The following is a 12,952-nucleotide window of genomic DNA, read 5'->3' as shown; positions in this document are numbered from 1 at the left end:
ATACCTATAAAGTCTCACTGATTTTGGTGGCTGAATGCCCCCAGCCGCACATATTCCTATGAAGATGAGTTTGTTCAAAGGAACAAATTGGAAATATTTTTAAAAATAGAGGTATTATATAACTGAGACACAATTCTGAGTTCCTAAATATATGTTCTTCCTCTGCTGGCCTTTCCACATTCTACATTCATGGGTCATCCTGGCTAATACACTGATAACCTAGTTTTCGGTAGAAATGTGCAGGTTAGATTAATTAGATGCTAAAGAATTACAACTTTTTTAGAAATTTTATGTTTTAAGATGTTGCACCAAGTAGATGAAGATAGAAAAAAAAACCTACATTATCTTCTGATTTCCAAAAATAAACACTGAAAATTTTATTGGAAAAAAAGAATCTCAAAAAACCCAAACCCCCAAATCAACCCAACTGAGACTCTGAATGATACATATACTAACTGAAACTCCACACCTCACATTTCACTCACTGCTGGAGGACATTCTCCAAGTGTGACTAGAAAGAACATTTACGCATAGGACTGAGGCATGTTTGAAACCTTTTATTGAACAGGCAATGCATTGTGCAATGGTTAAGGACACAGATGCCTTGTGGAAAAGTTTAAAAATTATTTTTGGAAACAGTCTATGAATTGATGAACCCGGCTATGTTCCTTCTGCTCCTTCTTAGAGAGACTGTCTTCAGGAAAACTGTTTAATAGCTGCTCTTGGAAACGGCATCCCTGTTTTACCAAAAATGTCATGCCTAATAGTAAACATTGAAAGAAGACAGGATCCACAGGCAAGACCACACCCGGAGACACAAGTTGACCTCAGGTGGAAGCACAGACACACGTTCTCCTGGAAGACCTTCCCCTTTGTCCTTGCAGGCGCTTCCGACTAAGGCTTTCACTGCTCACTTCTGTTTTCTTCCTGTCAAGCCCTCTTTATCAAGGCAATTCTCAAAGACTCACATTCATACCTTTGGGCACAGGACCTTGTTCCTGGCCCTTTTCAATGGTGCTCTTGTTTTAGGGCACCTCTGGCCCAGGATTGTGGCTGTGTGTCTGTCTTTGTTGGCCTGGTTCCTTCCTCTTCCCCAGGCTTGCTCTCCCATAACTTGATAAAATCACTCTTCGGTTTCACAGTTTTTTGCCTTGATTCACTGGCAGTTTTTAAGTAAGTGACCCGTCAAGGTAGTGGACGTTCTTTAGCAGCAGGCTGTCAGCCTATTTTATAATTTGGGGCATGTCACTCCAAGCTTGAGATTTCTTTCTGGCAAGTTCCATCCAGGATGGCTGATCTGCACTGGCATAACTGGCTCTCTTCAGCTGATGTAATTCTTTCTCCGTCATCACTGCAGACTGAGCCGCTGGAAAGAAGACAAAACAAACAGAAACATGAGAAATGAGTTTGGATTTCCACTTAAGCCTCTTGCGTTTCTTTAAAACATACGTCAAGGTCTTAGCTGTGGTCTCAAACACAAAATCTATTAATGTGTAAACACGTAAAGAAGATTCAAGCATAGAATAATTTGTGTAATAAAAAGACTTAAGAACGGTAGGCTCAAAATGGTTCCAGCAACACAGTGAGGTAAGAGAAACTTTCAGAATAAAACTGCAGAAACTCTGGAGATCAGTTTGCACAACAGTGCAAATATTCTTAACACTGCCAAACTGTATACTTAAAAATGGCTAGGATGGTAGATTTTGTTGTGTGTATTTTAAATCTATTAAATCTATTAAAAATAGATTTAAAAATACCGATGCGTAGCAGAGATGATTCTCAAAAACACTATGCTCGGTGAAAGAAAGCTACCTATAAAAGAACACATATTTTATGACTCTATTTATAAGAAATGTCCCCAAAGGCAAGTATATGGAGACAGAAAGTAGATTAGTGGTTACCTAGCCCTGGGGCTGGGAACGGTGAATGACTGTAAATGGGCATGAGTTTCTTTTTAGGGTGAGGGAAGTGTTCTAAAATTGGATTGTGATGGTTGTACAAGTCAGTAAATATACACTTATTGTCAATATACACTTGCTGAATTGTACACTGGAAATGGGTGAGTGTTATGACATGGAAGTGACATCTCAGCAAAAGCCATTTAAAAAATCAATGTGGCAAAGTAATTCAGAAAAGAAAACAAGAAAAGCAGGACCAGTTCTGGAAACATATTTCAAAGTAAAACCTTGGATTGTAAGTAACTTGTTCTGCGAGTGTCCCAAGTGTTCCACAAGATGAATAAACATTTCTGATAAATTTTAACTTGATAAACGAGCGATGTCTTGCAATATGAGTAGTTCGTGATGCTGAACATCACACAGTCACAACTGAGCCAATGGTTCTTGAAATTTGCTTTGGTATATGAGTGCTTTGGATTACAAACATGTTCCCAGAACAAACTGTGCTCGCAAAACAAGGTTTTACTGTATTTGGTACTGCTTGCAGGTTTCATACCCAAGTTCTGATGGGACAAGGAGATTCCTCTTTGCAGCCCCTCCTGGAGGCGAAGCTTTGTCCCCTGCCTCCGGTCCACAGTGGGTTTGGCAGGAGCAATCAGGAAAGACTTGCTGCGGACAAAGTCAGCTTGCTTCATGGGCTCCTATTAGGACACAAGAGAGACACCCTCTGTCTGGTCACCGACACTCTGAGAGGGGGCAAACATAACCAACAGCAGCGGGGCAACAGAACTTCTCTGCTGAGCTGAGTCATGCCACCGGTACTTTCTTGGCAGAGCTCTAATTTGTGCCCTTGCTGAGAGGAGCCTTTAGAATGTCAGACTCAGGCGAGTGTGGGGCCTTCTGCTACGCCCACACAGACGTCGTGGCTTCTGCCCTGTCCCCACACCTGGCCTCAGCCCTGCGTGTCGGATGGCAGGGATTCCATTTAAAAGTCATAATGAATTGTTTGGAAATAGTTTTGAAATTTTTATGACACCTGGTATGAACATGGATGCCCCAAATGGTTAGTATTCACTTTAGAAATTCCCTTAGTCTGCATGCAGGGTTTCAGGGCTGGGTACGATGGAGGTTTGGGTTCAAACAAAGGAAAACAGATGCTGTTGGAGGCTGGGGCTCATTTCCTCACATGGCTGAAACACGCTTATGGGTTTATCATGGTGGCTATTAGGGGGAATACAGAAGCTGAGGGTCTCGTCCTGCTTGTGAGCATAGATGCCTGGGGTTGAGAAAGCTGTTTCAGTGCAGAGTGTGAAGTGGAAACCCAGGTTCCAGCCCTGCAGCCCTACATGAGGAACAAGAAGCCCCAGCAGGTGGCCAGCATAGCAGCAAAAGCAGGGCTTGTCCATTACCGTGCAACGAGCCGAGATGGAGCTGCTGACATGGTCACCACGCATCTGAGAAGTTATTTTAACCCCATTCCATTTCTCCAGATGCTGAGCTGTGTTGCCCAGGGGGCAGGGCGCAGCGAGCTGCCTAAGCAATCCACCCACTTCTAACAGTCCAGCTCACACCAAGGGCACCCATTAGCAATCGTCAGAGGCAAGGGTCTCTATAATGAACATGCAGAATGTGTGGGGTGCTGGGCCTCAGCTCTAGCTGGCTGGTCCCACCCTCTATCTATAGAGACAGAAAGCATTTGCTCTAAGCACCTGGGCTCTCTCGGGCGCCTTGGCTTGCTTTCCTATTTCTGACTTCAGGGTACGGACCCCAGGCTTGTCTTCCTGGTTAGGGGGCTGGTGGGGGGTCCCTCGCCGTTTCTGCCGAGCAATGGTGATCCAGGGTGGTGCAGGCTGGCCCTCGGCTGCAGGAGGTGGACCCTTTTCTGTGGGTAAAGACACAAGTTTATGCAAAACATCCCAGCCCTTGTCCAGTCTCACCTTTGGCTTCTCCCACACAGAGAACACTGTGCAGAGGAGCTGGAGGCCAGGGTGTATGAGGGAGGAGGAGAGAGGGTCTGGGAAGCTTCTCTGGTGAGACCATTGCTTTTCTTCAGGGGACTTGGTTTTCTCACTTAAAGATGCATCAAAGAGATGATGCTCCTCTAGTCTGAGCCACAAAAAATTAAATGCAACTGCTCCTATATGCACATTTAAAAGCCACATTCCTCCCACAGGATACTTTCTGGAATGAGATAAAAATCAGTATATAAATAAGATTTCTTTAATATAAGCCTGGCATTTTGGGCTAGTACATACTATGTGATTCCTGATTTTCTTGGAAGTTTTGTAGACACACTATTATTATTTTTTTAATTGTAAGCATAACCTTCCTTTTGTGGAGAGTGACACCAAAACTAGCCACAGTTGGTTTCCTTAATGTTCTAGAGAGAACAGAAATAGTGACTTTGTTTATTAAAAAAAATTTTTTAATGTTTCTTTATTTTTTTATTTTTGAGAGAGAAAGATAGAGTGTGAGCAGGGTAGGAGCAGAGAGAGAGGGAGAGAGAGAATCCAAGCAGGCTCTATACTGTCAGCACAGAGCCCAAAGCAGGGCTTGAACCCACAAATGTAAGAGCATGACCTGAGCCGAGATCAAGAGTCAGATGCTTAACTGACTGAGCCACCCAGGTGCCCCTAAAAAAATTTTTTTTAATGTTTATTTATTTTTTAGAGAGAGAAAGACAGAGTGTGAGTATGGGAGGGGTGCAAAGAGAGGGAGACACAAAATCTGAAGCAGGCTCCAGACTCTGAGCTGCCAGCACAGAGCATGATGCAGGGCTTGAACTCACAAACTGTGAGATCATGGTCTGAACCAAAGTTGGATGCTTAACTGACTGAGCCACCTAAGAGCCTCTATGAGTCCCTCTTTTTATCTCTGTATTTGCATATTTTCTTTGATGAAAATTTATTATCTTTATCCACAGAAAAAAGAAGCAAGCTTACACTCTTCAAGGAAATCTATGACTTAAATAATGGCTTCTCACAGGCATATCAAAAGTACACCGAATCCAGGGTGTCTGGGTGGCTCATCGGCTCAGGTCATGATCTCACAGTTTGTGAGTTCAAGTCCTGCATCGAGCTCTCTGCTGTTAGCACAGAGGCTGCTTTGGATCCACTGTCTCCTTCCCTCTGGACCCCTCCCCCGCTCATGTTCCCTCTCTCTCAAAAATAAATAAACATTAAAAAAAAAAAGTACACCGAATCCAAAGGTTCCCCACAAGCCCGCCTTTCTGAATGTTTGCCTGCTACCTCAGAAAACAAAGACAGAAGTGTATCCCCAGATGCCTGGCCCCTGACCGCTTTCCCTTCTACACAGTGCACCTTGGTCAGCAAGGTGAAGGCAGGGCCCATGTTGCAGCAATGCGTGCAGATATCTGTGATGACCTCTCGTTCTTGGTGGCTTGACATATACCACCCCTGGCTCTGACGTGATAGGATATTACTCTATTTGTTCTTGTTTCTGTCTCCAGTTTAACCTGCAGTCTTTCTCTCAGCTCCCCAGTCACCAAAGAGGGGCAGGGGACAGGAGACCCTGCCCTGCAAGCTTCGGTCTCTCGTCAGAGTTGAGAAGGGCCTCTGGCTTCACATGCTGACCTCTTCCTGGACTGGACAGCCGGGAATGGCTCCCACTCTTCTCCTGGCTGCTCCCTGAAGCCTCCACCCTGCTGGTCCCCAGGGAGTCCTGCTCTATCTCTTTCATTCACCCCTTGCCCCTTCTTGCTTCTTCAGGCTCTCCCTGGCAGCTGACCTCTTCTCTGCTGCTTTGCAAAGTGCTTGGGTCTCCCACAGCTTGAAAAGAACTGTCTCCACTGAGCCTCATCATCCCCTTGAAGCCCGAGTCCTCTGTTCTCCTCCACCCTCCACCTCCAATGGCCTCTGCCTGTGTCTCTTCAGCTAATGCCTGACCCAGCCACAACATGAGCACTGCTCTCTCCATCCACCCAACCACTGAACTGTAAATCCTGAGGTCTCCATGTTCTCTACCTGCTCTACCCCTCGTACTGATGGAACTGCGTTAACCTTGCCTGGGAGGCCTGTCCTCCTTGGGTGTCTCCCTCCTGCCCCGGGTCCTTGTCGGACCCTTGCTCCCAAACCTGGGAATTCCTCCTTGCTCCTGACCCTCAGCCTTCATCGCTCCTTCTTCAAAATGTTCTCTCTGTTCCACGCTTGACTTCAAAACTCAGATTTGCTCAGACTACTTCTAAATGTACAATCATTTCTATTAGCCAGATCTCAACATTTCTGCTCTCCTCCTTCTCCTTCCCTTTGTCCTTCCTCCCTCCCTCCCTCCCTTTGGCATTTCCTATGTGCAAGGACTGTGCTAAATGCTAAGGTGGAAAAATAAGCAGCCAACTGTCCTGTTCTTTCAAAATCTCAAAATCTAGTGTGGGAAACTAAACACAAACAATCAACTGTAGTGGAAATTGGAAGATGCTACAGTTTACCAAGTGCTGGGTGGATGAAGGGCCTAACACTGGTAGGTGGTGGGTGAGGTGCTGTCTGGGTTGGGAACTGGAGAAGGAACCTTCCAGGCTGAACAGAGGGGCACTGTAAGGCCTCCTAGGTGGAAGGGACAGAAGGCAGAGCAGTAGGCAGGCTGGCTGAGAGGGGCTGATGGATCATGAAGGGACAGACTGAGAAGGGTCTTCTTGGCCTTTTTCCTGTCCGTAATGGGGAGTCCTGGGGTTTGAACCAAGGGCATATTCTGAAGGCTGTGTGGAGAGGAAGTCAGACTGGGGAGGGATAGGGGCTGTGAGGTGAGGAAGGAGGCTATGGCCACAGTCCAGGAGGTGACAGGGATTAGACACCCTGTTCCAGAATCATCCCTACTTGCCCATGAAGGGCCTGCCCAGATGCTGCCTCCTCCATGAAGCCTACTCTGGTCAGCCTATCTGGTCAGCCTAGATGAATATGCTCTCCCTCTCCTAATCTCTCTTAAGAGATTTACCCCACTTCTTGGCTCACTGTCTGCCTCACTGATACACGCTTTCAGTCATTAGAACTTCTTATTTATTTAACAGACACACTCTGCAGACTATGCACCATGTAGTGTCCTAATATTAGCTCATTTATGATGTTGTTTTACGTTTTATATCTCATCTGGAGAACCCAGTGATTGCCTAGCACACAGAAGGTGGTTCCATGTTTTACAGAAAGTCTGCATTTCTCTTACCTTAATCTCAATCTCTCATTCCAGGGAAACCTCATGGTCTTTCTAGACTTTTAACTTTTTTCTTTTATTTTTCAGAGACAGAGAGAGAGACAGAGAGAGTGTGCTAGTGAGCAGCAGGGGGCAGGGAGGGGGAAGGGCGGGGACAGACAGAGGATCTGAAGCCGGCTCCATGCCAACAGCACAGAGCCCGATGTGGGGGCTCGAACTCACGGACCATGAGATCATGACTTGAGCCAAAACCAAGAGTCAGATGCTTAACCGACTGAGCTACCCAGGTGCCCCTGGACTTTTAACTGTTTTTTAAAGAAGATTTCTTTCCACTTCTCCTTTGATATTTTCCTCACACTCAATGACAGTTGTACCCTCCATTTGGTCCTGGCCAGAATGAGATGTGTGGTGGTGCCGTCCTCCCTGCTCTGTCCTGCACATGCTTGCTGCTCAGGAGCCTTTGCCACAGCACAGGCTGACTGGAGAGAGGGATTTTACTACAGGTTTAAACTCATTACCTCAGTCAACAGAATATTCTGAATAATTCTGTTAAGACTACAGATACACAGAGAGAAAATTTCCATCCCAAGTTTTAACCTAGAGGCTGAATGGCAGCTACGAAATGCCACAGTGGCCCCGCACCTCCCAGTGCTCTGGGTGGCTCTCCAGCCCCTCAGGTCTGTGTAGGGCAAGTGACACATGTCATTCTCACCACGAGGGTACAAGACAGCTCTGAGGAATTTCTATACCCTATTTGGGCCAAAAAAAAGTATTTAAAAACTCACTGGAAAAGGTTATACAGGGGCTATGTAGCATTCCTGGGGACCATGCAGATCAGGGGCCTAGAGCAAGGGCGCCTGGGTGGCTTAGTTGTTAAGCATCGGACTTGGGCTCAGGTCATGATCTCACAGTTCCTGAGTTCCAGCCCCACATTGGTGAGCTTGAGTCTTGCTTTGGGTGAGCCCTGCTTCTCTCTCTCTCTGTCCCTCTCTCTCTTGCTTGCCCCTCCTGTCTCCGACTCCCTTGCATCCTCTCTCTCTCAAACATAAAATAAAAAATAAAATAAAATGGAGGCCTACAGCAAGGCTGGGGGCCCTCCTAGACCAGGCTCAAGGCTGACAGCTCACTGGACCAGAGGCAAATCCTATTCTGTCCAGTTTGGTCATAGGAACTGCGGTCTTGTAAACAATGCAGCCAGGTTCGGCTTGGCAAGAGGTGGCTTTTCTTTCCTTACATGGAGAGCATGCTGGCAGATTTCTTTGCAAGCAAAGAAGGGTCACTGGCCTCGGCTTTACCTGTCAGTGGGCAGCTGTACTTTGTGTGTGAGTGTGTACACCTGTGTCAGGCATTCATGGGCAGGCTCATGGGACAGAGTGAGCTCTGCACCCATGCCCTCCTGTGCCAGTGTGACATCAAACAACCTACAACGGCAGTGCCACCAAGCACTGGGTCAGGCGCACGGCCGAGATCTTTCAGCAATCATTTTTCTTCTTTGGTTCCTATTTCTTTTCCCTGAGTGGTGGCCTCTCCTTGTATTCGGTATTCGGTGCTCTCTCCTCACCCCTTCATTCCTTGTCATGTCAGGAATGCGAGTGGGCCAGAGGGACCCTGACGGCCTCCAGACCCTTTCACAGGACAGTTCAGGACCAGCCTCATGAGTGGAGGGCACAGGAATGGTGGGAGAAATTCCAGGCACTGGGAAGGAAGCTTCCTACCATGGTTCAGAGAGGCCCGGGATTCCACCTGGAGCCTCACAGAGCCCACATGGAAGTGCCTGTGCCAGGTGAGCGCAGGCAGAGCGGCTGGGTAAAGAGCTATTCTGCTCTGTGGCAGAAGACCCAGCTGCCCAGCTGGCCACTCTGGTCTGCACTCCCATTCCCTGCACATGGTGCCACAGCAGGGGCAAGGACTGTGGGGCGTGTGCTATACTCCACAAGGGGAGGGAGGGGAGAGGAATGAAGACACAGGTAATGTGCAGGATAAGGCAGGTTGCAGGTGCCAAGTATCTTACTGTGTGACCGCTCTACTGCATGAATATTCAGGGTCAAGGTTCAACCATAAAAAAAGCTTCTGAGATTAAACACGTTCAAAATGTCATTAATCCCAGGCTAATATAGATGTGGCAGCAGATTAAAAGAAGGAGCTGAAAACACTCCTTTGTTTACTCCTTTCTGCCTCAATACACAGACAACCTTAATCTTCTGGGGATTTGGCTAAAGGGCTCTGACATCTCAATTTCTCCTCCCCACTTGACAACAGGTTTTTAAGCAGTCGGGTGTGCTTGGGTTTGCAACCAACAGCCCAGGAGCGTTTCTCACGCACAGGAAACCACTGATTCATGTCTGTATCTGTGTGATCTCCTTTACAGAGAGTCTGAGAGAGATGGACTCCCTCAAACACATCTCCCCTGGAAAGGAAGACAGCAAATTTGATCTGCTGTACAGCATACGTAGAGTAAAACTTCTGGAAGACACAACACTTTCAATGCAGGAAGCTGTAACAGCCACAACGCTTGCCCTAAATAACTTAATTTCACATGAGGGCAACTTTTGATCAGGAAAATTATTTTTGTTGCTGTTATTTTGAGGACATGATTCTGTCAGAGGGGGAGGCTATGAGAAGTTTATACATTAGATTTTCTCCAGATTCCTTCTTTCTTCTTAACACATTCTCCTTCTTCAAGGGTTTGGTTTAAAAAGTATATTTATTGTTCAAGCATTCATTTCCAAGAGGGTTTGTTCTTGTGGTTGGTTCAGTAGGCTGTGGTAATGAGGACTGCTTCCTCCTTGGGGCCAGGAAACAGAGCAGCTACTGATGTGGCCCTGGGGCCTCCATGTCTAAGATTAAGGCCTCGGGCTAGCAAGGTGCTTTGGGGCAAATTCCAGAATCTTTCTGTGACTCAATTTCGGTGTCAAATGAGGAAAGGAGCAGTGTGTACCTCTCCTAATGTGACTGAAGACCGAAAGAGATCATGCACTGTCTACACCTCCTTCGTGATGGTGAAGGTGTAATAAGATATAAGCCACGGAAGGCACTTAGCACAGTGCCTGGCATCTTGTAAGCTAAAGAGTGTGAGCTGCCCTCGCAAAGGGTGCTGTTGTTATTTTGTTGTTGTTAGTCCCACTTGAGAAGAGATGCAGACTTTGGTCAAATCCTAGCCAGGACATGGTGGAGACCAATGAGCCCTTTACCAATGTCCTCTCCCATGATAAGAAAACAGAAGCAAGCACCGGGATGTCTCCCAGCCTTTAACTGGGCCAGGTGGCCGGGCTGACTCTTGGTTCCTGAGGACATGATGTGTGATAGTCCAAGCAGACTAACTCTTGATGCTCTGCGTGTCCTGGTCTCCTCATGAGCCACACCATCAGGGCAGGGGCCTCCTCCTAGCCATCTCTGCATGTGCTGTGCCCCACATGGGCTGGGGAGGGTGGGAAGGCCAGCAAGGTCTGAACAAGGCCATGGACGAGCCTGCCCAAGTAACCCAGTGACCACTGAAGCCACACTCTCTAGAATAGCACTCTGTTCCTCCCTGTAGACACTATGCCCTGTGGACAGCTGGCTAGCAGACAGGCCCTGATGCAGCTACACACTGCCCAAGATGGCAGCCCAATTTTCATCCATCTGCTCAGGAGCCTACCATATATATCACTCTGAAAATACCCCATCACACACAACTCTAAAAACAATGGGGAAGAAAACCACACAGTTTCTGGACACATGTTTGGCATTTTAACCGAGCTATTTGTATACAGGAAGACTTAAAATTAACCATTCAGAAGATCCTCAGTGTGAAACCATTTCTAGAGATATATTCAACCAGCCCTCTGGGAGGCAGATGCTTCTTACTACTTCATTTTGACTTGCTAGTCAGTGATGGGTTCCCCCCCCTTTTTGGTGCCTATTACAATTCAGCCTTGAGGTACTGTTTCTTTCATTTGGAAAGACTTCTATAAGGACCCGCTGAGGGATTGAGGCTGGGACTCCAACAGTGGTCTACATCCCATATGACATGCAGGACAGCTGAGTCTGGAAGGTGGGAGTTGTCATGAAGACTGTCTTCTGGGTGAGAGGCAATGAGCTGTACGATGTAAACTACCAGGATTTCCTGCCCTTTGGCTGAGAAAAATAAAGCAAATCTACGCCCTAAGCCAACACACAGTGGGACAGCAGGATTCTTACGTCTCTTGAAAATTTTTGGAGCCACAATTTTTATGAATCTTTTTCCTCTCGCAAAATGTCTTCCTTGTTTATAAAAGTACACATGCACATTGTACAAATCCAGAAAACAGATGAAAGTATAAAGCAGAAGGAAATTTCCCATAAATCAATAACCCAGGAGAGTGTGCTAACACTTTGGCACGCTTCTTGGAATCTTTTTCCGTTACGCTGTCATTTTAAATATCTTAAAAATATGTATCAATGGCTCATTCCCAGCTTTGCAAAACATTCTTTGTGGAAGGAGAGGCCTGAGTTTATGCTCTAAGATTTCTGATCTAACGTGCATGTATCATTAACATCTGTCACAATTAGCCGAAGCCAGAACAGTGCCTAGGTGTTTCAATAACAGCAAACATCCTCCGTTTCTGCCTCCCCTTCAGGTCCTCTGCCACAGACCTGGTTTACATGGAGGTGATGACGTGTGTAAACACACACTAAGGGGATTGCTGGAGTGGGGGTGGGGTCCTGGGCTCTGGGGACACATGGGACCTCACCTATGTTAAGGGTTTATGTCAGGCTTCCTTTTTTTTTTTTTTAAATGTTTATACACACACACACACACATATATATTTATATATACATATATATATATATATATTTTTTTTTTTTTTTGAGAGGAGAGATCAAGAATGAGCAGGGGAGAGGCAGAGACACAGAGGGAGACAGAATCCCAAGAAGGCTCCTCGCTGTCAGCACAGAGCGCAATATGGGGCTTGAACTCATGAACTGTGAGAACATGACCTGAGCCAAAACCAACAGTAGAATGCTTAACCGACTGAGCCACCCACATGCTCCTATATGCCAGGCTTCCTATATGAAAGCTGAGGGTTTGGTGTTTTTTTAAGCATTTACTGAGTGATTATCCATCTCAGCTTACACAGATAGCCCCTGATCAATACATGCCTGCAAAGTCTGCAGTCGCTCTTCACCAGTTCTGTCCACGAGCCAGGCTGGGTGATCTTACAGTGGAACTTGGGCTTTTAATTCTTGTGTGAGCATTTGTCTCAAAACTGTGCTGAGCGTTTGGGGAGTGAGGGCTTTTCACAGAGTAAGCTCCCATTCTGAATGATGTGTGATGGGCTGTGTTCTATTTCCACCTCCAGATTGAACTAATTGCCATTCCTACCTTTCCCATTTAACCAATACAGTCAGTCCTCACTGTTTGCGGATTCCATATTTGTGAATTTGCCTACTCACTATAATGTATTTGTAACGCCCACACCAGTTCTTATGACCATTCATGGTCATTTGCAGACATGTGCAGAGAAGTGAAAAATTCGAGTCTTTGGACAAGCACGGTCCCAGCTGATGAGACTCTGTTTCTTTCCTGTTTCTGCTCTCATACTGTGAACAAATGTCCTTTCTGAGGTATACTTGGTGCCACATTTTTTGCATTTTTATGGGGTTTTGGGGGTGATTTTACTGTAAAATAGCCCCCACGTCTAGTGCTAAAGTGCTGTCTGGTGTTCCTGACCACAAAAAGGCTGTTAGGTGTGTCACAGAGGAAATACGTGTATCAAATGAACTTCATTCAGGCATGAGTTTCAGTTTTGTTGGCTGTGAGTGGGATGATAATTAATCAACAATACATACAATACAGTGTCTTAAACACAAACACAAATAAAACAAGGGTATTGCTGATCATTTGACAAAATGTTGTAAACAGAGGCCCACTA

At 46.2% G+C, this 12,952-nt stretch overlaps 1 protein-coding gene across 2 annotated transcripts in view; it reads right to left on the bottom strand.

Annotated features, from left to right (window-relative positions):
* Positions 1-542: 542 nt before the first annotated feature.
* The window catches only part of CRACDL (CRACD like), a 139,233-nt gene continuing 126,823 nt past the window's right edge, over positions 543-12,952 (bottom strand). For both annotated transcript variants that reach the window (XM_030310434.1, XM_030310433.1), the window contains exons 8-10: positions 3,608-3,780; positions 2,455-2,599; positions 543-1,366 (exon numbers count right to left, since the gene is read on the bottom strand). In XM_030310434.1, the coding sequence (XP_030166294.1) occupies positions 1,224-1,366; positions 2,455-2,599; positions 3,608-3,780 (461 nt within the window). In that variant the 3' untranslated portion in view covers positions 543-1,223. The remainder of the gene's footprint in view (positions 1,367-2,454; positions 2,600-3,607; positions 3,781-12,952) is intronic.

Source organism: Lynx canadensis, chromosome A3, assembly GCF_007474595.2.
Source record: "Lynx canadensis isolate LIC74 chromosome A3, mLynCan4.pri.v2, whole genome shotgun sequence".
Lineage (NCBI taxonomy): Eukaryota > Metazoa > Chordata > Mammalia > Carnivora > Felidae > Lynx > Lynx canadensis.
The sequence above is the reverse complement of the archived record's forward strand: the minus strand, read 5'-3'. Positions and strand labels throughout refer to the sequence as shown.